The sequence below is a fragment of the Myotis yumanensis genome, unplaced genomic scaffold (genome assembly GCF_028538775.1).
Source record: "Myotis yumanensis isolate MYYU_CA2020_CCGP unplaced genomic scaffold, mMyoYum1.0.hap1 SCAF_11, whole genome shotgun sequence".
Lineage (NCBI taxonomy): Eukaryota > Metazoa > Chordata > Mammalia > Chiroptera > Vespertilionidae > Myotis > Myotis yumanensis.
In genome coordinates this window covers 55583391-55610487 of record NW_027223762.1, presented here as the reverse complement: position 1 = coordinate 55610487, position 27097 = coordinate 55583391, and the positions used below count along the sequence as shown (strand labels likewise).

At 57.8% G+C, this 27097-nt stretch overlaps 2 protein-coding genes across 2 annotated transcripts; both read right to left on the bottom strand.

Annotated features, from left to right (window-relative positions):
* Nucleotides 1-6223: 6223 nt before the first annotated feature.
* ADRA2B (adrenoceptor alpha 2B) lies at nt 6224-9707 on the bottom strand. The gene has a single exon (XM_070428516.1). It carries the CDS (start codon nt 9370-9372, stop codon nt 8023-8025), a length of 1350 nt encoding a protein of 449 aa, XP_070284617.1. The 5' UTR covers nt 9373-9707; the 3' UTR covers nt 6224-8022.
* A 6217-nt stretch (nt 9708-15924) lies between these two features.
* On the bottom strand, nt 15925-26412 carry ASTL (astacin like metalloendopeptidase). Its single transcript, XM_070428326.1, has 9 exons — nt 26367-26412; nt 25606-25731; nt 22802-22863; nt 21430-21520; nt 20337-20454; nt 19469-19650; nt 17039-17120; nt 16797-16951; nt 15925-16430 (listed from the first exon to the last, which is right to left on the bottom strand). The coding sequence occupies exons 1-9, from the start codon at nt 26410-26412 to the stop codon at nt 15925-15927; spliced, it is 1368 nt and encodes a 455-aa protein (XP_070284427.1).
* Nucleotides 26413-27097: the final 685 nt, after the last annotated feature.

Genomic DNA, 27097 nt, shown 5'->3' with positions numbered 1-27097 from the left:
AGGTTGCTAGCACTAGTGTGCTGCATTGGACTTGTTTGCCTGAGCACCTTTGCCTCCCAACCTGGTAGAAAACCTGGCAGAAGCCCTGAGTGGGAGAGGCTTTGGATCCCATGGAAGCCTAGGTGAGGGCAAGGGGTAGGGCAGATTCCAAGCACAGGATGGGGCCCTCTCCCAGGACCCCGAGTCTACCTCCTCCCAACAGTGAGTCAGGGGACACCTTGGAGAGGACTTGGACATCCAGAGAGTAATCAGAATGTCTGTGCCATCCGTGGTGCCAGCTCTGCACTTCCTCACTCCATCAGGATATCTTTCATATCATCTCTATCTCTCAACATAGCTCTCCAATTTTTTAAAAAATATTTTTATTGATTTCAGAGAAGAAGGGAGAGGGAGAAAGAGATAGAAACATCAATGATGAGAGAATTATTGGCTGTCTCCTGCATGCCCCCCACTGGGGATCAAGCCCACAACCCGGGCATGTGCCGTGACCAGGAATCGAACCATGACCTCCTCATTCTTAGGTCAACACTCAACCACTGAGCCATGCCGGTGGGGTGACCTCTCCAATCTTAAAGGAGTCCATGTTATTCCATTTTAAATATGAGGACATTGAGGCTGGGAGCAGGTTCATGGTTTGCCTGAGGCCACACAGCCTGTAAACTATGGAGCCAAATTTGACAGCAAAGCTAGTAGTACTTTCATGCTGCCACCGGGATGACCCAACCAAGCACTCTCTCTGCCTGTCCCCTCTCTGCCCAGCCCCATCTACTCTCCCACACTCCAGGACGGGTTCCTGACACCCCTTACCCTGGAATGCCCTGGTGTCCCCCAGCTCTGAGGGACACCAGGACTCTAGCCCAGCCAAGGCCCAGATGGAATCTTCCAACAGAGTTTTTCTAGGAAACTATGTGGGAAAAACAAAACAAAACAGAAAATTTAAACACCAAACCAGAGACGCATCCCTGGAGTGCAAGGGTCCCCAGCCGTAGCTGACCAAGGCCAAGGCTGCCCCCGATTGCTGGGAAACCTCACTCGTTCCACAAATGTTTTCCACGCGCCTGCTCTGGGCCAGGCTGTGGTTCAGGCGAGGGGCACAGGCACCAAGAAGGCAGAGCCCCGGCCCTCACCAGGGAGGCCCACCGTGACTGGGATTAACGCTCGTTTGTTTTCAGGAGCCAAGGCTCCTCCCCATGTCATTCTAGGCCCTGACCCGATGGGAGCAGTTCCCTGGGAGCCCCCCACACACTGCTTGCCCTTCCAGGAGGACCTCACACACTTCCTCCACTGTTGCCCCAGTCCGAGTCCCCCTTCCAGCCTTATGTTAGACACAATGTCAAGCACAGGCCGGCTCCTGCCAGACACCCTGGCTCCCCCAACCTCCACCCGCCCCCACCCCCCACACAGGTCCCCTTCCCTGTTCCACCAGCTCCCAGCCTGCCTTGGGGGAATAAATGAATGTCTGTCAAGGTGACCCTTCTAAGGTTCCCACTACCTAGATTTCCCTGGGACACAGAAGTCAGGAGGAGGACAGGGGTGTGGCTAATGGTGTTGCATGAGCCTGGGGTGGGCAGAGGAGGAATCCTGGTGGGCAGTGGGGGTGCTGCTTCCTGAAAAGCAGATATGCTGGAAAAGGCAGGGGTGACTGGGTTTTCTCTCCCCTCTCTGTCCCTGCCCAGTGGTTCCTGGGGCAGCACCGGGACATTTTAACCATGGCCCAGCCCAACTCCTTCATCTGAAAATGAGGAAATTGAAGCCCAGGGCAGGGAAGGGATTTGCCCAAGGTCACCCAGAAATTTGGTGGCCCTGCTGGGACCATGACCCCAGTCTCAGGACCCTGGCCCGTGCTTCTGAAACAACTAGGGAAATCCTTCGAACAGTTGCCAGCCTTGTGCCCATTCTAATCCCAGCTGCTAGGCCAGCAGGGGGTGGAGAGGATTTGCAGCTGGAATAGCTGTGTCAAGTGCACCTGTCAGAGAACACCCAGGGGCCTGGCGGAGCCCGTGGCCTGGGACACCCCCACCCAGCCCTCTCCTGCACTCGCCCCTGCCGACCCTGGTGTCCAGGGACTCCCAGCAGCAGGCACAGGCAGCTCTCACGCTCCCGGCCTCACAGCTGCGGCTGGGCTGGGGTGGGAACGGGACGTCACGGGGACACAGCTCCACACTGCCCCAGCCCAACCCTTTCTCCTCTGGAAGCAGCCCGGGTCTCCCTGGGGTGGGAGGTGGTGCCAGTCCAACTGAGTTCTGGGTCCTCTGAGAGTGGAGTGGCCCAGCCCAGAGGTGGCTGCCCCTCCCCACAGAGACCAAGGGCAGGACCCTGGGACTCTCGGCCAGGCTCAGCATCTCCCCAACCTGGCCTGCAAAGGGCCGGGGCCCCAAAGGGCGATATTGGGTCACAGATAGCCCCCACTTGCCAGGGACAAAGGCTCATTTGCAGCCTCCAGCCTTCCTGCCCCCTTGTAGCCACAGTGGTCCATAAAGCCTGCAGGGCCAGGGCCATCCCAGGGAGAAGCACGACAGAGGGCCAGCAGGAGGCAGAGGGGAGTCTCAGAGAAGGGGGAGCGGGTCATTGAGGACCTGGAAGTGGAAAGGGCCGGGAGAGGGGAAGGGAGGAAGGGAAGAGAGGAACAAAGGGGCAGTGGAATCCCAGGGGGACACGGTGGGTATTAAAAGGGGGTTTCCTCTCCCTTTGACATCACTGCTCATCAATAGGTGACCACAGGGCCAAGCCAAGGGCAGGAGCCTTTGGCCAAGGACTGGGGAGGGTGTGAGAAGATCAGAGCCAGTGAGCCCTGGGGAGGGTGCAAGCTGACATCCAGGCTCCTTCCAGCCCTGGCCTTCTGACAACAGCCTTCCCCACACCGCCGGACGGATGCGGGAGCATGCAGGATCCCAGAGTCTAATTTTAGCGTGTGCTCCCTGCCTCCCCTGCTAACAGTGAGCAGAGCCTGGGAGGGTGGGAACGTCCTACCCCTGCCTGGGCCCTGCTCTAATGGAGGTGCCGACAGGCAGGGAGGTCACCCCAAGCCCGAGTCTCTGCTGGTCAGAGGCTTCGCTGGGCTGGGCCGGCTCAGAGCCTAACTCTCATGCTGACAGGGCGGGTCCTGAGGCCAGTTAATGACACAGTTGGGGTTAGGTTGGGTGGATTTGTAATCCTGACTCTGGATGACCTCAGACAAGGCCCTCAACTCCCCTCAGCCTCAGTTTCCTCATCTGTGAGACTGGATAACAATGGCTCTTATCTCTAATGATGCATGGCAGGCCCTGGTCCTAATGACCTGGAGCTGCCATATCCCTCTCTCCACTCCCATCTCAGAGGGCCCCACACAGATTGGTCCCTCCAGAGCGGGCCTGCCTCTGCACTGAGGGTCAGTGGTGAAGAAAACAGCCCGGTCCTGTCCAGGAGCCTGACTCAGGAATGACTAATTACCTCCCGGGATCTCAGCGGCTGGACCTTCCAGGAGGGGGTTTGGGGTAGGGCAGAGATGGAACATCAGGCTGGAGCTTCTCATGGGCAGAACGGGACACTGAGGCCCCAGGGGGGACCTAGCCCTGCCAGGGGCAGCCAGACAGGTAGTGGCAGAAGCAAGCATGACCCTTGCCTCCCCACCACCTCTCCACCATGATTTTCAGCGGCACACAAGTCCCACCCCAGTGCTCCTGCACACGGGGACCAGGCCGTGCAGCAGAAGCCCCAGCCAGCACCCAGGCAGCGAAAGGTTGGCCAGTACCACTCGAGGGTCGGATGCCACTTCCCAGCCAAGCAACCCCATTTGCAGGTGGTAGATGGGCAGCCCCCTTTCCAGCACTCCCCAAACACACAAGATGGAAGTCATGCAAAGGATTGGGAGGGAACAAGAGCCTAATGAACCCACAAGCCCCCCTCCACCTTGCGTCTCATTAGCAGGTCAGCTGGCCCTCCTGCCACAGTACCTTCTGAGCAGGTGGGTCAGGGTGCCTCCTTCAAGAAAGCTCCAAAGAGGGATTCCCAGCACCCCAAATTCCTCAGCAGCTGGCCTGAGGCAGGGGCAGGGCCTCAGCGCCTTTTGAAGGCTGTCCCCACTGACCTAAAAACCCAGATTCTTACAGAGTGAGAGCAGTAGTGGGGCGAGGTCTTCCTAAGCCCTCCCACCCAGCCTCTCCTCTGTCTTCTCTGTCGGCGCCTCCCGTGGTCAGAGACCTCCCCAGAAGAAGTGCTCCCAGACCCTCAGAAGGCTGCCACACCTCCCTGCTTGCCTCCTGTCCCCACCCTTACCTCCAGGCATTTGCTGGGATAATTCCTGGAAGGACAGGGCCCCCACACCCCTACCTGTTGCTCTGAACACATTTCACCAACCCACTAACCCTAAAACGGGCTTAGGGTGCAATCAAAAGTAGGTGCTGCTCACACAGAACAGCGGGAAGCAGTGTCTGAGAAGGAGTTCCCATCTGGAGCCAGCAGCCCTGGGGTCCAGCTCAGGCGTGCACATTGCACTGGGCAAGTGCCCGGGACTGCTCCTCCGGTACTGAGAACTGAGTTAGGTAACGGGACAAGCCAAGCACAGGGCCTGGTCTGCAGCGGACTCCCATCAGGTGTTTCCTCAACATGGGCCTGTCACTCTGAGACTGGCTGCAACCCCTCAGTACAGAGGTGTGGTGTGGGGGGCAGATCAGGCAACATGGGTTCCAGACCTGGCTCCACCACCACGTGGATGGAGGTCCAAGGCAAGTCCTCTATCTCTAGGCCTCAGTCTCTCCTTCAATAAAATGCAGTGATCAGGCTGAGCTGTCAGGAGTGGAAACCCTGTAAAACTCAGACCTCTTGTGCCAGTGACAGACAGGAGCAGTCAATCACAGCACTGCACCGGCTGGATTCCGCCCAGATGCAGCTCAGAGTCCCCACATAGCCAGGCCACCGAATGGAAGTTGGTGCCAGAGAGGGGACCACAATTTCTAGCATCTGAATTTCATAGCTGTGATTTGGGCACCCAGCCTCAGTTGCCTCTTCTGTAAAGTTGCCACCCCAGCAAAGTTGTGAGGCTCAAATGAGCTAATATATTCAGAATAAGATGCCAAAGGTCCAGCTCCAGCAGGGACATTTCTGCCACCATCTGGAGACTGGGAGGGAGCTCCTCCCCCAGAGCCATGGGCCTGCCCCTTATAAGCCCTCAGGCAACAGGGCTCGGGCCTAGATGACTAGCGAGGTAATCAGGCAGAGTTCCAGAAAAGCAATGACGGGGGAACAGATGAACTACTCTGATCTGCCCTAGTCAGGCCTCAGGGCCTTGGCAGTGGGTGCAGGCTGCTGGAAAGGGCTGGGAGCTCCTCAGGGCGGAGCCTGGCTTTCTTGCTAAGTCCCAGCAGAGCTCCAGGTCCCCAAGTCCACCAGTGTTGGTGGACACATGGAGTCTTCCCTGGCAAAGGCTGTGGCCTTGGAAGTGTGACTCCTGGGTCGCAGTACAGGTGCAGGGTGGCCCACACCTCCAGCTGCTGGGGCCTCCCTGCTCCTCCCTCCCCCGCTCCCTGGCACCACCCTAACCAACCCCATCTCCTGCTGGCCCTGCAGCCAACCTGCTGTGCCGGCCTGAGCTGCTCTCACTGAGGTGGATCGGGAGGCCTGGAGGGCTGGGCTCCTGTGCACTGGGTGCTTTGGGGCCTCGGGTGCTTTATCTGGAAATGAGGAGACTCCAGCTCAGACGTATTGACGGAATCTCAGCAAATCAGCTCTACTCACCTCCTGCCCTCACTGGAGACAGCAGATTACATTCCACAAAGTTCCCTGTTCTTCCCTGTGGGTGGTGTCCGATCACCTCCGCTGGCCCCACTCCTGCACCTGGCTGCCCAGCAAGGCCAGTTTCCGGCTGACTCTCAAACTGTCAAATCCAGCACACAGCACCCTTTGCGTGTGCTGTTTCCCTGCCCGACACTCCTTCCTGGCTTGCCTCTGGGTGTTCCTGCTCTTTCCCTGAGTCCCAGCCCAGAGGGCACCTCCTCTGGTAAGACCCCCTCTCCTCCTTCCCCACGCAGCCAGTCTCAGGCTCCATGTCACTTCTACCCCCATTGTCTTATCATGAGGAGTAAGGGGTGATTCGTGGACAGAGCAGCAGCCAGATGAGTGGGTACCAGCTGGCCACACCCGGAGGAGGGCAGGGCATCTGGCCCATGCCAAGTCTGCTACAAGTAGCTGAGGAATCACTACGGCCGGCAGCCCTTGGGCAACAACGACACAGCGTGCTTATTACAAAATATCTTTTATTGATAAAATAGCTCAGACCTTTAAAAAACACCTACATATCACAATAAGGAGGCAGCAGGCAACAATATCAGGGGTTCCCTGGGGCACAGAGACAAGTCAGTAGATGTCACAAGTCAGCCCCTCCCTCAGGGCCACCTTCCTACCCAGCCCTGACCCAGGGCAATGCCCTGGCCTCACACTGAAACTGAGGAACAAACTGAGGGACTCCTTTTGGTCCCCTCCATTCTCTCTAACCCAGAAAACACCCTTAGCACCCCTCGCCATCTGGCCAGGTCCCCCGGAGTGCCAACAGTCCCTGCTGCTTACCTCACCCCCGGTGAAGATCCCACTGGCTTACTTTTGAAGTCAGGCACTCTTACGGGGGAGCACTGGAAAACATGTTCCAAACTGTTCTGGGTTCAAGTGTCTGGGGTGGGGGTTGAGAACGAGGAGGAAGAGGCCCCTGGAGCCCCATCAGTGGGGAGAGCCACATGGCTGGGTGGAGGCGGCCAGCCAACACCCACCGCACCCATCCGAGGTGGGATCAGCTATGCATCATCGGGACCCATTTGGGCCTTAGAGCCCTGCCTGGCGCTCGGCTGTGAGGCTCCCCCAGGCATCCAGAGGGCCCTTGCTCACCTGCTCCAGCCCAGAATCCTGCAGGGGGCGGGCTCTGTCACCTGGCACAGGCTCTCATGTCAGCCCATTCCCAGGATGTGGGTATTTTTAGCTATCTTGAGGAAACAATTTGCCTTCTTGGTGACAAAAGACTTACCCCTCCCAGGGGTGCCCAAGCCACAGAAAACCCTCTTGGTGTTGCAGCATAATAACTCAAACCTTTGCAGGCACAAGAACACATTCTCAAAGAAATCCTTTAACTGAAATAGAGGTTCTGTCTGCCACTCCCCACTTCCAGTTTGGGGTAGGAATTCACATCCCCGGCACAGAACTAAAATCTATAGGAAGACAGGTGGTGGTAAACACAAAGACAGGGAATTTTCATATCACCAAATAATCACATTTTCTGGGTCTCTCGGTTCCCCCATGGAGCTCAAAGCTTTGTGCAACGCTTTTCATCTCCCTGCAGCAAGTAGGCAGCAAGCTACTGTTGCCCTGGATTTTGCAGGGGGTGAATGCTAGTGATCGGGAATGTCCTATTGAGGCAGAGGCCAGGCCTCCAGAGGGGCACCGGGTGGGACTCAGATCACAGTTTTGGCCTTCAAAGGAGCTACACATCCAAAAGCAGGGGGAAGGGGAAGAAGGGCCCTGGGATAGAGTCAGCCTACAAACCCTCACCTAATGGAAACCACGGGTCCTCAATGTGAATGTACGGCCATCATTGTTTCTGCCTCCTCCTCAGCCTCCTGGGGAGAATGGAAGGCTGGCTTCCTGCTCTTTACTGAGGAAGATGAAAAAGAAACAGAACACCACAAGCAAGTGGCCTGCCAGGGACCACAAGGTCCTCGAGGAAGTGTACAGGGTTCTGGGGTTCCAAAAGGCCAGGCTCTGTCCAAGCCAGGCCTCTGCCACACTCCGGAAGGCCCAGGCCTCCTCCATCTGCCTGCACTCAGGCAGGGCGTGGAGAAGACGTCCCCCCACAGCCAAGCCAGCAAGGGAAGGCTTAGCATAGACCCCGTGAGCAGCACCCCTGCCCATGTCCCTCCCAGGGTGCTCCCAAGATGAGGTCTGCACTACCTGAGCAGAAACCAAACAGCCCCAGGGAGGTGGCCACATATAACAGGGTAGGAGGCAGTGTGGCCCTGGCGCTACCTGGCACCAACCCCACGAGGGCAGCAGGCAGGCGGCGGCTCACCAGGCCGTCTGGGTCCACTGGCGGCAAAGGATCCTTCGGAAGGCACAGCGGAAGTCCTGGTTGAAGATGGTGTAGATGACAGGGTTTAGCAAGCTGTTGCAGTAGCCAATCCAGAAGAAGAAATGGAAAAGGCCTTGTGGCACCTTGCAGTGCTTCGGGCAGATGGCACCCAGACTGTAGCTGAAGAAGAAGGGGAACCAGCAGAGCATGAAGGCGCCTATGACCACAGACAGCACAAAGGTGAACCGCTTCTCCCGGGTCAGCTGAGCCCGCCGACGCCGACGCCACCACTTCTCACCTGCAGCGTCCATACCCCTGCCCAGGAGCACCTGGCCACGCAGGGTGGCCAACACCCGGGAGCCCTGTGGCTGGTGCAGGGGCGGGCTGCAAGCTGAGGCAGGGGAGACTGGCAAGGCTTGAGGTCCACACTCCTCCTCTTCCTCCTCCTCCTCCTCTTCCACCTCCTCCTCCGGAGATGCCCCACAAACACCTTCCTTTGGACCCTGGTTTGCATGGGGAAGGGCAGGCCAGCTGGATGGCAAGGCTGGGTTCCCAGGATCTTCAGGGGTCCCTACCTGCTCCTTCTCCCCAGTGGGCTTAGAGAGTCCATTGGCTTCTTCAGAAGCAACCAAATGGGAGGCCAGGGACGGCAGTTTGGCCGATGTCCCCCCAGGGACCCGGCAGGGCTGCTTAGATTCACCCTCCCCAGGATCCCTCTTGGCCCTGGGACCTCTGTGGTGGCTACGTCTAGCGATCAGGTAGATACGCAGGTAGACGAGGATCATGATGAGGCAGGGGGCAAAGAAGGACGCAAAGCTGGAGGCCAGGATGTACCAGGTCTCTTGGTTGAGCTGGCATTGTGGGCGCCCGCGGGGCTGAGGGCCCCGGTCGCCCTTGTAGAGTAGGGGCGGCAGCGAGATGACAGCTGCAATGAGCCACACGGTGAGGATGATGCACTTGATGCGGCGCGGGGTGCGCTTGGTGTTGTACTCCAGAGCGCGGCTCACGGCCCAGTAGCGGTCCAGGCTGATGGCACACAGGTGCACGATGGACGAAGTACAGAAGAGCACGTCCAGAGCCAGGTACACCTCGCACCACGCTTGCCCGAAGTACCAGTAGCCCAGCAGCTCGTTGGCCAGCGAGAAAGGGATGATGAGCGTGGCCACCAGGATGTCCGCGGCAGCCAAGGACACCAGGAACAGGTTCTGCGGGGCGCGCAGCGAGCGGCTCGTCAACACCGCCAGGATGACCAGTGCGTTGCCGAAGATGGTGAAGAGGATGAGGAAGGTGATGACCGCCGCGATGGCCGCGGTGGCCTGCACCGAGTAGGGCTTCTGGTAGTCCATGGCAGAGCCGGCCAGAGGGGGCGTTGCTTGCCCGGCGCAAGCACAGCCGGCAACAGTGTTGGCCCACCCAGCGCGGCTAGAGGAGCGAGGGATTCACCCGGCCGGGCCAGGGGGGCCCGGAGGCTGGGGGGGAAACTGGGGTTGGCACTGCTCTCCTGCGTCCTCTTCCCCGGCGCCCGCGTCCCTGCAGTCCGCCTGGAGAAGTTTTCCAAGTTGTCCCGCTGCCGTCCCCTCCCCACCAAGGGCCGGGGGGAAAGTTGCGCCCTCCCACCCGGAGGCTGGCTGGACGTGCTTGGGGGCGCAGGGTTCCCACGGGCTGCGGGGCTGTGCGCTGCCCGTTCTCGGAGGAGGCGCGGTGGCCGCTTTCGCTGGCTCAGGCCGGGAGCCGCGCCTGCAGGCAGCCAGCGTCTGCAGGCGAGTGGGGAGCCGAGTAGCGGCTGCAGGAGGGAGGAGACTGGAGGCGGGGGCAGGAGGCGGGGCAGGGGCGCGGGGCGGGCCGTGGGCCACGGCTGAGTAGAGGGGCGCCACAGCCTCCCGGGGTCTGGACTCGGCGTAGGCGCCCGCGCCCCTGCTCCTTTCCCCAGCCTCGAGCGCGGGGGTCCGAGGGGCCGCGTCTGGGGTCTCGAGAAAGCTGGGAGGGATGCTCGCGGGAGTGGAAGGGTCAGTGCGCATGGGAGCGGGGATGCTGCACGGTGCGGCCGCGGGCACCTAGGGGACCTCTCTCCTGGACTGCAGGGCTGAGGGTGAGTCCGGGAGGCTGGGCTGGTGGGCGCGAGCTGATTCCTGCTCCCATCGCCCAGAACCCCGAGGAGAGGGCGGGTGGGAGTTGGGCGCCGGACAACAATAAGCCCAATGAGCCGCAACAACGCCGGCGCCCGAGAAAGAAGCAGCCAAGCGGAGGGGTTGAGGGAGCCCGAAGACTGCCCCGAACCCCGCCCCCTAAAGCGTTCTCACCCTGGCTGGGCTCCGTCAGGCCTGCGAAGCCCTAGGAGGTGCCCGTGGCCGGGTGGCGAGCGCCCCCTGCCGCTGTCTACGGCCAATCGTGCCACCGTGGCCCCGCCGCGTCGGGGTCCCTGAAAACGCTCCAAGCTGGGGAGCAAGCAAGTGCTCAGAGATGATGGCTTCAGCTGTCCTACTCCTGCGGCTGCCTCGGTTTCCTCCATTGAGGGCAAAGAGGTAAGAGGAAAACTGTCTTGGACTCACGTCTCAGCAGCAACAGAGACGCAGGCAGGGGTTTTTGTGGGAGTGGGGGGCTCTGGGCAAACTCGACCCCTTGACCTGTAGGAAGAGGATGTCCCCTGGAGCAGAGCAAGGACACTTAGTGGGGTTCTCAAAGAAAGAGCGAGTCTCGGGGCATCTGTGGAGAGGAGCTTCCCTTGCTCCTTGTCCACACTGCGTGCCCCTCTTGGGTGGCCCTGGGAAGAGGAGTTGGGGTAAAAAGAAATTTCTGAGTAAGCACACACCCACCCACCCCATCCTGGCTTCGAAGCGCTGTGGAGCCAGGGCTCTCCCTCAAACACCCTGCTCCTACCCACTCTCCCTGTGGCCACCGCCCTCAGGGCCAGCCCGGACAGCCTCAGGGGCGCTTTTTTCTCCGCTTCAGGAGCCCCTCATGCTGTCACTCCAGCCTGGCCTCGAATGTCAGGCGCACAGTGCTGCATGACACCCTCTGTAGGTATCTATTTGCCCAAGGGAGTAGGGCTGTGCCACAGGACCCACCTTGAGCCAGCATGCTCACTGGACCTTCCTCTCAGCTCCATCCGCGTGGGAGCAGGGAGTACGATCTCTCAATGCCCACAGACAACGGCTCATCCCTACCCAGGCTCAGATGGGCAGTACCCCAGGTCCCCTAGCCATGTGGTAGGGACGGGGATGTGTGTTCCTCCTTGATCCTGGGCTATCAGCCTACCCAGCCCCTCTGTTAGGTGCCCACAAACAAATGGGTCCAGTGTTGTCTAGACTGGGTTCCAAGGGGGCATGCCCTATCCAGAGGCAGGTTTCATGGATGCATCCTCCCCACTGGCTGGACTGGGCAGGGCCTGGACCCCCAGTTGGCAGGGATGGAGAGGTCTCAGTAACCCCTCCCACGAGGAAGGACAGAGGGTGACTATTGGAGTCTGAGGTGCAGCCACTGAAGCAAGTTCCTGCCTGTCCCCATGGCTCCCTGGTCCGTGGCTGTGCAGTCTGAGTGCCCTGATGGCCCAAAGGGGCTTGGGAAGGACCACTTTTCACCCTCTCCAGTCATACTCAAACCAGGAGTCCAGACACTACAGCCCGCATCAGCCTTTGTCTCCTGCCCATTGTCTTTAAAAGGTGAGGAACACTGCAGGAACTGAGGCCAGAGCTGCTCTACTCCCTCCCCTGACCCATGCAAGTCCCCACTCAGGGGTTCTCACTTGGGCTGTCCTGAAGGGGCTCTAGTTCTACCCAATACCAGGCCCTGCTGGGTACCAGTCTAGGTGGAGACAGCCAGGGACAGTCTACAAGCACCCATGAGGCTCAACCACCACCCCATGCTCCGTGTCACCTGCTGCTACCTTTCAGCTCCACCTCCAAGACATAACTCTGGCATGGCGGGCAGTGGGGCCATTATGTAACTGGATTCCTGCTCCTCTTTGCAGCTCTCCACCCCCGCCCCCCACCACCACCCCTCCACACACACTTTCCGGTGCCTGTTCCACCCAGCCTTGCTTGAATCAGAACCTTGGGCCAGAGCAGGGCTTCCTTCAAGTAGATCTGACTTTCCGTTGTCCTCCTGTTCCACCAGGCAGAGTTCAGTCCCAGACCTACAACCGGCCAGGAGCAGGAGCTGCCTAGGACAGGTACTGGCCAGGCTTCCTGAGACCCGTCTCCCCAGACCACCCTGTCTGACCCAACCTCACCTCTTCCCACCCCACCAGGCTATGTACATGTTGGTCCCTGGACATGCCCTGAGCTCCTACATCTCCAGTCCTTTCCAGGCTCTGTTTGCTGCTAGAAACTCTCTCCTCACCTTTCCTTCTGTGCTTGGCAGGCCCCACTCTCTTTTCAAGGTACCCTCACCTGTCACCACTCTCTCAGGCAGAAAGAGGTACCCTATTGTCCAAGTTCCTTAATTCCATGCACACAGCACCACTGTCATGCTCAGAGCACTGTACTGAGATGGCGGCCAATGGATTTATTGCATCACTCCTCCATCAGAACAGACATCTCTTCTGTCCCCAATAGGTGGTCAAGCTTGTTGAATGGTGATGGGCACAGGTATCAATGGATGGCATACACATGAGCCTTTCTCAGACAGGTAGAGTGCCCAAATGAAGGTGCCCTCGAGGGATGTCCTTGGAAAGGGGACCATTGGGGGAAAGGTGACCTGGTACCATGTTTCCCAAGGGTGGAAGACATGTTCCATTCCCAGCTGTGAGAGTGCAGCAAGGGTTGTGCCATCTTAGCTGGAGGCCCTGGAGCCACTCCTCCAGGCCTGAGCGGTGAGACTGGCCCCAGGTCCTCCCAGGCCAGGGCTCCAGCAACTCAGGGCCCACCAGGATGATCTCCTGAAGCCCCAGCCATTCAAGTCCCTGGGACTCTTCTCCCCAGACTACCTTGTCTGACCCGACCTCACCCCTTCCCAGACCCTTGAGCAGTGCCCTCTAATGTCAGTCGGTCATCCTCTCTTCCTCCTTTACACTAGCCTAACAAAACCCCAACCCTGGTCAGAAATAAATCATCCACCATCTTTTGCCTTTGACCAAGTGGCTGCCTTTTCCGGAGCAGAACACTCACTGTATCGACTGGCCTTGCTTTCAACTTGCAACCACAAATCTCCAGACTTTCCTAGAGCTGGGTTCCCCCTCTTCAGAATTGGCTTTGCTTTCACTCTCCTCACCCCACCCCCAAGCTGTGACTTTGCCTCCCACTCAGGAGAAAGTGGAAGCCATTAGGCTGTCAGCCCACATGCTCCCTGCCCACTCACTCCAGGTCTAACACCCATTTCCCTGAGCCTTGCCTCGCGCCTTGGTCCTCAGTGCTCTGAGGGGTGCCCTCACCCCTGCCTCCAATCGCAGGTGTGATTTCCTCCAAAACACACTCCAAAAGCACCCACCTCTGCCCATTCCCACGGCCCACACACTCTTGTTTGTGCAACTGCAGTGCTTCCAGTGGTTCTCCGTGTTCCCATCCATTTTCCACAGAGCATCCAGAGGGCTTTCTAAATATTACATCAGATCTTATCACCCCCCTTCTTAGAACCCTCCAGCAGCTGCTCCTGCTGCTCTTGGCTAAAACCCTCCCTTCTGACTGGCCTGGCCCTGCCTGCTCCCTGCTCTTCATCCCCCATTCACTCCGGCCTGACAGACCCTCCTCTTCCTGGCTCAGGTCTTTGCACCGGCTTCTCTTTCCCCAGATCGTCACAGGGTAGCCTCATCCTGTCATTGGGGTCTCAGAAATGCCAACACCCTAAAGGAATGCTCTGCTCCCCCATCACTTACCAATCCAGGTGCTTTCTTACCTGCCTATGTACCTTCCATCCCTTTCCCCACCCCTGAATAAACTCCATGAGAACAGAAACCCTGCCTTGCTTACTATGCTATTCCCAGTGCCTATAACTGAACCTGCCTGACACCTAATTCGTAATAGATGTTGTAGACAGAGTGAATAAAGTGATGAGTGAGCCCACATAGCTATGTGGTTGGGGATTGGGGGACAGGCAACAGACCCTGGATGGAGTGGCTAGCCACCCAGGCTCTAACACCCCAGAGCCCCACACATACCACAGCCCCATGCTGGAGCTCCAGGGGCTGGACCACCACAGACAGGGTGGGGCTTGTGAAACAGGCCTGGGCCCAGAGCTGGCCTGGGGAATGGGCTCTGTAGTGATAGGTGGCCTCCTGGGGAGAGACATGACAAGGACAGCTTTATCCCTGATCACTCCCAAAGAGGAGGGGCACTCTTCGCCTTCCCCCACCATGTCCCGCCAGCCCCACTTCACTCACCGGAGTGTGCAGATTCCAAGACCAAAGCCACATGCGAATGGAGGCATGTGATGGGAAGCCTCAGAGCTGGGAGGACCTCACAGGGCACAAAGTATGTCACCTCCATGTGACCGTCGGGGAAACCCAGCCCAGAGCCAGAGGCCTGGATCCGCCACTCAGAGACCAACAGGCTATGAGGCAGTCACACTCGTTTCTCTGACAAACCAGGGCACTACGGGTGCAGTGTCTGTCTTAGGTTTGGCCCAAAGACTTTGCTTAGGATGCTCCCAGGGGAGCTGTCCCTCTGCTGGGGCCATGGCCAGAGCCCCCACTCACCCACTCTACACTCAGATACCCGTCCATGTCTGGAGTAAGTGGGCAGCATTTCCACCACATGAGCCTTCTCCGAAGCTAATGCTGGGGATCAGAGTCCTGTTTGGTCTCAGAAAATCCTTGACCCAAGAGAAACTGAGGGCAGGGGCTCCGGTGCCCTGTGAGCCACATGTCCCCTGAGGTGGGCAAAGGCTGAGCCTCAGCCTGCACTCCCCCTCTGGAAAATGGGTATGACCACCTGAGGGCCCTCCCAGGGCAGTGAGGCACATCAAAGGCACTCAAGTGTGGGAAGAGGGGGAGAGGAGTGGGGGGGAGAGGAGAGGGGGGGCGGTTTGTTTAGGGAGGGCTTGTTTGGGGGGAAGGGAGCTTGCCAGGGGAGAAGGAGGGGAGGGGTGGGGAGGTAGTCAACACAGCTCAGTGCCCAACTCCTGGAGCAAATACCCAACTTTATTTCTGCCTCCCCTGAACACCCGAGATGCCTGGCCCTCCTGGGACAGGGCATGGGCTCTTGTTCCCTCCCACCCTGAGCCACAGAACAGTGCCGCCAGGGGGCTCCTGGCCTGCTCCAAGACAGCCCTCACCAGGGTGGCCAGGAGCTGAGGAGGAGTGGGCTTGGCTGAGGGAGGACAAGCAGGGTGACTTGCCCCGCCCCTCGCCACCTTTCAGGGCCTCTGGGGAGACAAGGCTCCAGGAACAGCAACGCAGGCTGGAAGGGAGCTTTGAGTCCTGTGTTCAGAGTCATGTTCTGGCCGACTTCCCACTGTGCAGTCCGGTAGGGCCCCAACCTCTTCCTCATCTCCCTCTGGGTGACACCCCTGACTCCGGAGCCTGCCTGCGCTGCGGGGGAGGGGTGGGCTCTGAAACCCTCCGGAGAGCAGGCCGGAGGCTGAGGGGCAGGCCAGCATTCCCAGCACCCAGACAGCAGACAGGAAGCTGCTCCCACGGTCCCAGCCACATGGCTCCCCTCCTGGCCTGGCCCGAGTGAGAGGGGAGCAGTACCGCTAGTCCATGCTGGGGGGCTGGGCCACAGCTCCACAAGGGCTTCCACAGCCTTGAAGGCTAGAATCTTCTTCCTCGCCCCTTCAGCCCCCTGGCCTTAGAGCCCTAGAGAATGTCACCTCCAGCCCCAGCATCCTCCAGGGCTGAGGGAGACACGAGAGCAGGCAGAGCCAGGGATCCCCAACAGGTCTGCCTCCCCCGACAGACCTCTGTCCCCAGGAGCCCTCGGGGGAACATGGTGTGGAAGGAAGGGGCAGAGGGAGAGGCTTGGGCCTCAGACAGGGAGGTCAGTCTGGGGCTGGAAAACAGGAGTGTCGCTTAGAGAGGCCAAGGGTTGCTTGGCCCAGCTGCTCTGGACAGGGGATGCCCGCCCCACTTGGGGACAGAAGCCACAGGCTTGCCCTCTGGGTGTCCCCATGAAGTTCCCCAGAGCTGGTTTCCCCCAAGCAGCCTGGAGAGGCGCTGGCTGGTCTTCTTCTCGAGACAGCGCTAGGGGCAGAGTGGACGCGTGGGCCTGCCGGGGCCCCTCCGGGGCCACCCCAGGAGCAGCTGCACCAGGCCCCGAGCTTGTGGAGGAAGCCGAGGTCTCAGGCCACCTCGCAGAGGCCTCCACACCAGACCTTCCCAGGACGGGGGGCTCCCCCTCCAGCGGGCTCTCTCCGGCCCTGGGGTCACTGGGGCTGGCGTTCCTGGCCGCTGCCAGCAATGCCTCCAGAAGCCGCTGCAGGTGTGGTCCAGAGGCGGGAGGGGGGCTCCCATCGATGCCAGGGGCCTGGAACTCTGGAGCAGGAGAGACAGAAGGCCGAGTCCCAGAATCAGAGGAAGAAAGCGTGGGCCCGGCCCCGGAGAGCCAGAGCTGCTTCCGCTCTATCCACAGGGCGCAGGGCTCCTCTCAAGGACTTGATCACCACCAAGCCCCTGCTGACGTGTTAAAGTTTTTCTATTTACTTGTAAGTATCAGGCACACCTGGAATTTCTTTATGCATGATGTAAGTTAGGACTTCATTTTTTTTTTAATGGACAACTAGTTATCTTAGCCCCTGCTTACCTCTGCAACCTCGTCTCCCTCTGCATCCCCCTCATTGACGCCTCCTCAGTCCAGGAACCTTCTCCGGTTCCTCAAATCCCTCTGCCCCTGTCACTCACCTCTCCCCTGGGGGCTGGGGCCACTTGGGCTGCAGTCATAAAGCCGGAGGACCCGTGTGATGTCCGAGGCACTCAGGTTCCGTCGCTGGCCGATGTGGACACTGGGGTCCCAGAGCGGCATGATGGTGGGCAGCCCGCGCCGGCTGAAGGCAAGCCTGGAACCCAGCAGACAGGATCTGAGTCTGGACCCCCAACAGGGCTGCCAGGCAGGGCAAACGGACAAGCGGAGGAAAGGGACTCACCTCCCATAGTGCATCACAGATGTGTAGTCATAGGGCACCAGCATGTTGTTGCTCTGAGATTTAATGAAGTTGATTTCAAAGCCTGAAACAGTATTTATCAATGAGGAAAGAGAACAGACAGGGGTGGGGGGTGGATAGGGGACTTCTGGGAATTTATAAGCTACTTAATTAAGCTGAAGGATTCAAAACTACTGCTGAATGTGCTTCTTTTTGCCCTCCCCTCCCACACACACACTGATCCCTGCTTACTACCCCCCGCCCCATCCTGGGAGGGGTCCCGACCTGCACCAGGCCTCCTAAGCATTTTCCACCCATCCTCCTCATCTCAAGCTCCCCTGTATAAAATTAGTCTATAATCTGCAGCTTCCATGAAGCCACTGGCTCTCACAGAGCCTTGGACGCCCCCTAACCACCAGGTGGAGCGCCTACTTCTCAGTTTGGCAGAGCTCAGCATCTGCTGGAGGGAGTGAAGCCCCATTCCCCACAGCAAGCCCAGCTGTTCTTGCCTTGAGCCAGCATCAGACCCCCCCCCCCCCAACTTCCTCCCGCCACCAGCTCAGCGTCCAGCACTCCCTGTTGGCAGAGCACCCACTTCACCTGTGTCCTTCACTGTGAGCCTCTGAAAGAAGAGCTGTACCTCCGTCTCTGCTCCCTACTCCCCCCAACCAGGCCCCGCTGCTTCCACATCCTCCCCACGGTCGCCCTCTCCTGGTCACCAGCAGCCCCTCACCATGAGTCAATGGCATGCCATCACCTGCCTGAAAGCCCTGCCCCCAGAGAGGGCTTATTTCTTCCTTTTAAAAACCCTTCAGTTGGCAAACAATTTGGAACAGACAGCATAGTCATCTGGTTCAAAAACAAAAAACTGAAGATATGCAATGTCTCCCCTCCACCCCCTTCTGAGATCCCCATGTCTCACCCCCACAGCTAATTACCGTTAGCAGTTTGCAGATCCGAGCAGCGTGTGTTCTGTTACATATTAACTAGATACAAATAGTCTCATTTTTCAAAATTCTTAAGCAATTTTGCCATTAGGGTAGCAGGTGTTTTCACCTGTTTTATCGTTAGGAAACAACACTAATGAACTCAAGAGCTGATTCTTATCTCAATTTCTGCTTTTATCGTCAATTCCTCCTGCTTTCCTTTGTTTTCTTAACTTGGACTGGAATGCGTACTTTGTTCTATTCTATTGATAGAAGTATGTAAGTCTACACATTTTCCCCGAGCTTTTAGCTGTGAACCATCGGTTCTAATGCATCTTCGTGATTTTCTCTCTTAGAATTCCACTATTTCTTTAACCCCAGAAATAAGAGAAAGGCTTGCTGCTTTTTGTGGGTTTTTTTTTTTAAACTTTAATTTCCAAGTAGAAGAAGTTTTGGGTTTGTTATTAGTTTCTACTTTCTACTTTATATCATAACAAAATGTTTAACTTTACTTTTTCAAATTGGAAGTTTTATTGCTGTCATATGGTACGTTCTCACAAGTATCCCATGAACACTTAGAAGGGTTATAGTCTGTTTCCAGGGTAGAGACACCATTACCCCCACTTCCCTAGACTAATTCTGATCTCTAATCTCCATGCCTCCAGGGCACCCTTCTCTGAGACTCCATGGTGCTAGTCTAGGCACCCACATGCCTAACCCCACAGCAGCAGTGGTGGCGCTCATTTCAGAAACCCTCCTCTTGCAGGAAGCCTTCTGACTCCTCCCCTCTGCTCCCACACCCCAAACCAAACCCCAGACCATGCATCCCCTCTGCTCCCACACCCCAAACCAAACCCCTGACCATGCATCCCCTCTGCTCCCCTTCCCCATGCAGCAGTAGTCTCTATTCCTCTCACCTCCTGAATTAGGCCATCCTCCCACGACGTTAGGGTCACCCCCCATGCCTGGGGTCAAACCCCCGGTACCCAGCATGGTTCCCAGAACACAGGCCATCTGGTGCAGTGCCCCACTCCCCAGACCAGCCTCCCCATGCTTCCTCGGCCCTACATGCTCACTAGTACCCCCTCCCAGCACTGCCCTCGGCCACCCGCATCTGTCACTGGACATACACAGCCACTACCTCTAGGCCTCTGCTTGGCTCAACCCCGCCCCCACCCACATGGTTGTGTGCATGAGCAGCTGGGTTTACAATGAACAAGGTTCATAGGATGCCAGGAACCCATCCTCAGGTAACCAACAGTGTCCATGAGGAGAAATGGTGGTGCCCCAACTCAAGCAAGACTACAGGTGGGCAGGTGAAGGCTTAGAACCCAGAAGAGCAGCATCCGGGCCACTTCCCACCTTCCCCATAGAAGACAGGCAGATGGTGGGGGAGATGCACAACCTCTTCCAAATAGCCAGGGAACTCCTCAGACACTGGCCCACACCTGTGGCCACTCTCCATGGACTCCTAGACCCCACCTGGCTTGTGCACCACCTGGCTTACCTGGGAGGATCTCATTCCAGTTGACACGAATATAACGGTCCCGGTCAGCCCGTGAGTGCTCATGCCAGAAGCCCAGCACATGCATGAGCTCATGCAGGACAATGCCCGGGCCCTTCTGGAGACAGGTGGGTGCCAAGGATACCACCTGCATCCCTCCACTGCGCCCCACGCCAGAGAAGCACCTGAAGGGCATGAGAGTGAGCTGGGTAGGCACCAGCCCAGAGAGAGCAAGAGCAGACCCAGCCCCTCCCCTCCTCCCTAGTTCAGGGATGAATGAGACCAACATGGACCTTTCCCAAGTCCCTTCACCGCCTAGCCTTCTGTGAAACGGAAGCCCTGAGCTCCGTTACCAGCCTGGGTTGCAAAGAGGAGGCAGAAACTGATAGTAACAGGGGTAACAAAAGCAGCTCATTGAGTGAATGGGCCCACACAGGGTGCCCCAAATCAAAGCTACCACACCTTAGCTTAGGCCCCCGACAAGCTAGAAATAGCATGAGAGAGAAGGCAGAAGAGGCTCAGAAGTCAGGCAGCTCTTGCATTGTGGAACCCGGCCCAAGGCCAGGCCTGTCCCACCAAACCTGCACTCACCCCACCAGACCATGAGGTCTCCTGGGGATGAAGGCTACATAAAGGAGGGTCAAGCACCTAACTCCCTCCCTCCCCACTTTCTGCCCTGAGCACTATAGGTCCAGCTCACCTTGGGCAAGCCACTCAGTGAGCAGGGGTATTTAGACCTGGGCAGACAGGCCCAGAAATAGGTTTTAGAGAATGACTTAGTTCATTCCAGGCTGAACACAGAATAAAGCTGAGGAACTCGCCCTGCACGTGCACACTCACATGCATGCACACACCCAGGAGCACTACTTACCCAGACACGGGGATGATGGAGATGAAGTCTCTCTGGCCATGGTAGGCAACAAACCTGATGCATGTGAAGCGTTCAAACTCAGCAAATGCCTGCAGGATGACCTTGCGGCTGGCCTCATCTGGGGAGGGGACAGCTGGCTGAACACCCAGACAAGCCCCCAGAACCCTCATGCCCCCTGCAAGTCTGCATGCAGGGCAGGAAACGGTGCTTCAAATCACTCCAAACATGGAGTATCAAGAAAAGGCAGCGTGATGAGGGGAAGAAAGCTGGGCTCCACGCAGAACTTGGCTGTGTGATCTTGGATGGGTCACTGTCCTCCCGGCTACTTGGTCTCAAAATGGATCAGACAGTCCCTAGATGCACCTTCCCATCAGCTCTTCCAGGATCTAAACTCACCCCCAACCCCAGCTCAGGAGGCCCTAGGAATAAAAGGACTTCTGTGACTTTGTTTTATTACTTTGTTACTTTTTAAAAATATATATATATATTTTATTGATTTTTTAAAGAGGAAGGGAGAGGGGTAGAGAGTTAGAAACATCGATGAGAGAAACATCGATCAGCTGCCTCCTGCACACCCACTAGAGGGGATGTGCCCGAAACCAAGGCACATGCCCTTGACCGGAATCGAACCTGGGACCCTTCAGTCCGCAGGCCGATGCTCTATCCACTGAGCCAAACCAATTAGGGCTTGTTACTTTTTGTTTTATATCCCATATATGAGTAACCAAATCATTTTGGCCTGACTTGTTTACCTAGCATGATACTCTCAATATCCATCCATATTGTTACAAATGCAAGATTTCATCTTTTTCATGGCTGGGTGATATTCCATTGTATATACTAGTATGTACCACATCTACTTTACTCAAAAAGAAGGGGCTTTTGGGGGAAGGGCTCTTTGGGTGGTGCTGACAGAGGGGCTCTGGGGCTGAAGAGGAAGAGGAGAAAACCCAGGGAGGAGCACAGGCTGCACTGGGAATAGGGGTGGGTGGGCGGAGCTGGGAGGGGAGGGATCAGGAGGGGGAGGAGCCTGGGGCAGAGCCTGGAGCGGAGGGCCTGGGAGGGTGGCACTGGGCTCCCAGTGCTCACTCACCATACTTCCTGGAGAGCAGAAAGGGGACCTCCACCACACCCCCATTTTGGGGCCACTTGTTGCTTGTAGCCGACGACAGGCGGAAAGGACTCTGAGGAGAGAGGACATAACTCAGGGACCTCTGGGGACGCAGGCCAGCCAAGCTTCCTGCCACACCTCAGGCCACAAGAGGCCTAGAGATATGAGCGGCAGGACACAGGCATGTGAGGGTGGGGAGGCCATTAGCGATGGGATAGAAGCTGGGGGTCAGCTATGTGAACTTCGGTACATAACACAAGCCTTTGTTCTGTGTAACACAGAACTTGCAACTGATTCTATCAAATCAATAGAACTTGTCCCTAGAGAGGTTGGCCAGGAGTCCTAGAACCCTCCCCCTGCCTCTCTCCCCGACCCCCCACCCCCCCACCTCACCCCCACCCCACCCCGTGCTGGTGCTCAGAACTTCCCCAGCAGTCCCCAAACACCCTGAATGCAGCAGCCCCCAAACACCCTGAATGTGTGGTAGAAAGATGGGGCAGCCCCCCCGCCCCCCAGCCTGATTCGAAGGCACTACCCTTGGCCTTGGCAGCACTCCTCTTTTCGTCCACCAACCTAAACCCTTTGAAGCACAGGTTTCACAGCATCTGGCATGTCCTGCCCCACAGGCAAAGGTTTTCGTGGATTCTGTTCTTATGCCAGCACTCACTGGGGAACGGGGAACAGGGGCCTCGCCTTGGGCTGTCTGCCTGGCCCTGGCCCTGCCCCTGGGGTTCCGACCTAACCAGCCCAGCCCTGTCTCATGCCACACCACTTGCAGGCAGCCTTCAAGTCACAGAACAGCCTCACTCTCACCAGGTTACTACCCCATTCTGGAGCCTCTGTCCTCACCATCGCTTAAAGATGGCAGTGCTCTCATAGACACAGAGTGCTTCCTTCCCCAATGGCAGCACACACACCCCCCTTCCCATCCAGCTTGCTCCCTTTCCGATGCTGCTGCCACCCCCTGCCATGACAGTATCTGCATTACTCCTTGTTCTGTCTTCCCCAGACCACCAACCCCTCCCCACAGCCCCACAGCCACTTTGCCAACCTGTGTTCAACTCTCCCTTCACCCCAATACTTCCTGAGCATCTCCCCTGGGCAGGATACCAAGCTGGGTCTTGAGGGCTCAAACCCCCTCCTTCAGGAAGCCCTCCCAGCCTACCACCATTCCAGATGTTACCCTTTCTTCCCATTCAGGCTGGCTCTTCCTAATAGAACCTTCCCTCTGACTTTGGCAAGAAAGGGTGCCTACCAAGCTATGAGCAACGAGGAGTTCCCTCCCCTTGGGGGCAAGAGGAGGTTCAAAGGCCTCTATCACTATCTGTGAGGTTACAAGTACCCACTCACTCACCGGCTTGAGGATGTCTCCCTCAAGGAGGAAGCTGCTCTCTGGCGTTTCCTCTGGGATGAGTTCTGGGAAGGAAGGGAGAGATGTTTGGGGGCTCAGCCCCCCCCACCCCACCCCCAGAGCGCATGCTTTAGGGATAGCATCTCAGAGGCCCTGGCTGCCAGAACCAGCAACCCCCAGGTTTGTCCTTCCTCCAACTCTGGAGCCGGAACGCCCCTGGGCACTGAGGCTCTTCTTCCCTGGGCCTCAGGCAAGTTGGGTGGCTCCTCTGAGCCACTGTCTACAGAAGTGTGATGCTTCTCAGCCTTGCCCAAAGGCAGTCCACGGCTCCCATGGTGGCCACAATCCAGTACCAACTCCTGTGTCCTGGGTCGGAGGTCCTCTGCTGTCAGGAGGCAGCCTGTCTTCCAGCTGTCTCCATCCACAGCCCAGCTGCATTCCTCAGACCATGCCCTGGGCCCTCTGTCCCACCTCATCCCCATCTAACTCCTGCCCCTCTGTGTGGTACTCAGGACCCTTGCGGTGACAAGTGACAGAAATTCCAGCCCAAACCACATAGGAGGAGGGTGAATACTGGCTCCAGGGAGCCTGGCTCTCTCCCGTTCCCCGATGCAGCTTGTCTCTCCTCTCCGCCAACAGTTCCATTTCTGCCACAGCCGCAGCCCTTCTCCAGTCTCTTTCCCCACATCTAAGCCCCAGGAGGACTCCTGGAAGAGGGCCCGACACCCTGGAGGTGCCTGAGAATGGGTTCCCTAGAAGAGCCAAAGCCAGGAGCCAGCTGGAAACGATTTCCAATTCTGAGGGACTACGGGATGTGGAGAGCTCTGGGGAAGAACGGAGCTCAGCTGGAGGGTAGCCTCAGCTTGATCCTGAGACAGGCCAGTAAGCCAGGACAGGTGGAATCGGGAAACAGACAGCTGAACAAACTGAGAGCAGTTCACAACAGATACAGAAGGCCACCTCCCGAGAAATAACATGTAGGCCTCAGTTGTATTTCAGCTCCAGAACCAGAAAGGCAGCAAAACCAGGTGGGTGACATCAGGACCAGCTGCAATGACTGTCAACCCCCTGCCCTGACACTGACCAATCAGTGAAGACCACGGCCCTGGGGGAGCACACCTAGGAAATTGATGAATAGTCTGCTAAAACCCTCCCCTGAATTCCAGCCTGTGAGAAAGAGAAAGCCTGAAGACAAAGGACCCAGCTGTGCTCTTCCTCTGGGGGTAAGCCCCCCACCCCCTTTCCCCTCTTCCTCAGCCACTTCTTCCCCCAGGGCATGCATCTCCTAGACGCTAAGGGACCCCAGGAGACTGCAACCTGGGCAGCAATGGGCAGCGGCCCCTCATCCCAGGCTCACCCCTGAGCCTGTCCGCAAGGCCCCCTTTTCTCTGACTTCCCACAGAGCTAGGGCAGCCCAGCCTAGGCGCTCCTGTTGCTTCTCCTATACTAAGCCCTTTCTTGTTTTACTGTCCCCAGCTTTAATAAACGTTCCCTCACAGTCACCTGGACTCATGCTGGGAAACGTTTGCTGCATGAAGTCAAAAACCCAAACATTATGGGCAGGCCCTAGGCCAGTGGTCGGTAAACTCATTAGTCAACAGAGCCAAATATCAACAGTACAACGACTGAAATTTCTTTTGAGAGCCAAATTTTTTAAACTTAAACTATATAGGTAGGTACATTGTTATTAACTTAATTAGGGTACTCCTAAGGCTTAGGAAGAGCCACACTCAAGGGGCCAAAGAGCCACATGTGGCTCGCGAGCCGCAGTTTGCCGACCACGGCCCTAGGCAGACCCGCTAAGGGCCTGGTCCACCTTTCTGGTAACAATCCCAGCAGAGCTCTGGGCCCCAGTGGCACCATGGACTTGTCCCGTCTTTGAGGCAGGGGCCACATGCATGTACCCATGAGTCACTGTGGGCCCGCTCCCACCCCCGCTCCCAGCCAGTGGAGGGCAGCTTCCCAACACCCCTGGCTGAAGGCCTTCAGCTGCAAGGCCTCAGTAGCCAGCATTCCCAGCAGCTGGGACCGTGTGCTCCCGGCTGCTATAGGAGGCTCATGGAAATGTAATTGTCTGGGCTGCCAGCAATAGTAGCTAAAAAACTTTCTCTATGGCATCTAAAAACTGATGCCAGGGAAGCCTCAGTTTGGGTTTCGCTACCCTAGACAGGTCAAAGTCACCAAAGGCAGTGTCCTGCCTGCTCCAGCTCAGCAGTGCCGGCCTGCAGACCGGCTCACAGAAAGAAGGGGCAGACCACACGTGACTTCCTCATCCGCAGTCCCATCCCCAGGGCAAGGTCACCCATTCCCCCAAAGAAAGCTTCCAATATCCGGACCCTCGTCTGTGTTGCTTTCAGCTCGGTCCCAGGACATCAATGTGTCCTCATTCTCCACCTGAGACCCAGACAGGGAGGCCCTGGGCCTCATGCTTCTTTGCTCTGTGTCCCCAGCTCATCCCCTCACACCTGCAGGCCGTGCTGCACCAGGTGGCCGACATGTTTGCCAACATCCACTGATGACCAAGCTAGACAGCAGACAGAGAGAGCCCACACTTCTGCTGGGCCATTCATAAGTCCTGTGCGTTCCCCCTTCTGTGAAAGTAACACCAGCTGAGAAGTTATAGAAACTGGTGGGGAAAGCTGCAGGGAGAACCACTACTCCTCTAGATCCCCGAGTAGGCACGCTTCCTCTCAGCTTTCCTGCCAGCTGAGCTGTCAGCCAGCTCTCCCCACACCACGTGGACACCGTCATACCTTGCTGCACCCCCCCCCCCCCCGCCCCACCTTCCCAAGACACGGTGCCCTCACCTTGATTAATCGCAGGGATGTCCTTGTCCCAAGACGTCTGGGTCCCCTCAGGGGTAAGGCCTTCTGAGAAGCTGCTCCCACAGGCTCCTGGACAGCTGGAGGCTGGGGGCGCTCCTAGGATCAAGCCTGGCCCAGACATACATGGGCCCAAGCGCCCCATGTGGGAGAGGGTGTCAGGACGTGGGTGGGGCGGGGGGGGGGGGTGACCCTCCCTTCACTAAGGGAGGCTCCAGCAAGCAGTCCTGGGAGCCTGCCTGGCCGCCCCTCTCAGCCCCCGCCGGTGCTGAGGCCTAGACAGCTCTGAGGAAGGGGCTCCCTGAGCGGGACCAACACCGGCTGCAAAAGGCAGCCCTTGCTCAAAAGTATGTAGGTATCTGAGGTGGGGAGACAGCAGGAAGGAGGGACAGGGACAAAGCTCAGGCTGCAACACTGATGGCGGGGTGTGGGCCAGCCTCAGATGCTGCCCTACAACTCCCTTCTCAGCCCAGGCCTCTGGAAATCGGGCTCAGCCCGGCAAGCCTAGCCAAGCCCGCAGAACGAGGCCTCTGGAGTGCCATACGGCCAGGCAGGCCTCTGCTGGGGGCCCTTCAGGAGGCCTCCCATGGGGGCCCCTGGAGTTGACTCTAGGAATGTCCCTGGAGAGCCCATTCTTGAGCCTTTCAAACCAATTCAGGGCCTGGCAGGCTCCAGCCACACCCTCTGGTCTCTGCCCAGCCCTCTGCAAACTGAAGCCCATGCAGGAGGATGAGGCAGCCGCTTACCTGGCAAAGAGAGCAGACCCAGCATCCAAGGCCAGAAGCCCCCCATGCTGTGCTGTCTACGGTGGGCGCACTGACCCCTCAGCAAGCTGGAGCTGGCTTCCAGGCCGGAAGAGGCAACCTAGTTACAGCCTGGTCACCCGCCCTTAAATAGCAGCTTCTCCCACCCCCACCTTCAGCTTCTCCCCAATCAATCCCACCTGTAGCCCCTCCCCAACCAACTTCACCTGCAGCCTCTCCCACTCCTGCTTGAGCTCCCCACCTCCAGCCTCTGGACCAGTGGTTCTCAACCTTCTGGCCCTTTAAATACAGTTCCTCATGTTGTGACCCAACCATAAAATTATTTTCGTTGCTACTTCATCACTGTAATGTTGCTACTGTTATGAATCGTAATGTAAATATCTGATATGCAGGATGGTCTTAGGCAACCCCTGTGAAAGGGTCGTTCAACTGCCAAAGGGGTCTCGACCTACAGATTGAGAACCGCTGCCCCTGGTCGGATCCTTCCCGCCCTGGCTAAGTGGACCAGAGGCCAGGTACAAGGCATCCTGGGGAGAGGCATCCCACTGGGGGCTGTGCCTCTGCTGAGGTCCCCTCCCACCACCAGGGGGCAGAGAATCATCACAGAAAGATGCCCAGACCCAGCGCAAGAGGGACCTCATCCTCCCACCCAGGGAAACCCTGTTCCTGCCCCTGCCTGTGCTCAGATGTGGGAAAGCTGCCTGAGACCCAGA

Bases quoted from the DNA above. Each gene is read 5' to 3' on its own strand.
- ADRA2B (XM_070428516.1), bottom strand. From the start codon at position 9,372: ATGGACTACCAGAAGCCCTACTCGGTGCAGGCCACCGCGGCCATCGCG.
- ASTL (XM_070428326.1), bottom strand. From the start codon at position 26,412: ATGGGGGGCTTCTGGCCTTGGATGCTGGGTCTGCTCTCTTTGCCAG. The intron at 20,455-21,429 runs GTGAGTGAGCAC...TCCCCTCCCCAG, and splicing joins TCTGCTCTCCAGGAAGTATG to ATGAGGCCAGCCGCAAGGTC. The intron at 17,121-19,468 runs GTAAGCCAGGTG...ATACTGTTTCAG, and splicing joins CTGGAATGAGATCCTCCCAG to GCTTTGAAATCAACTTCATT.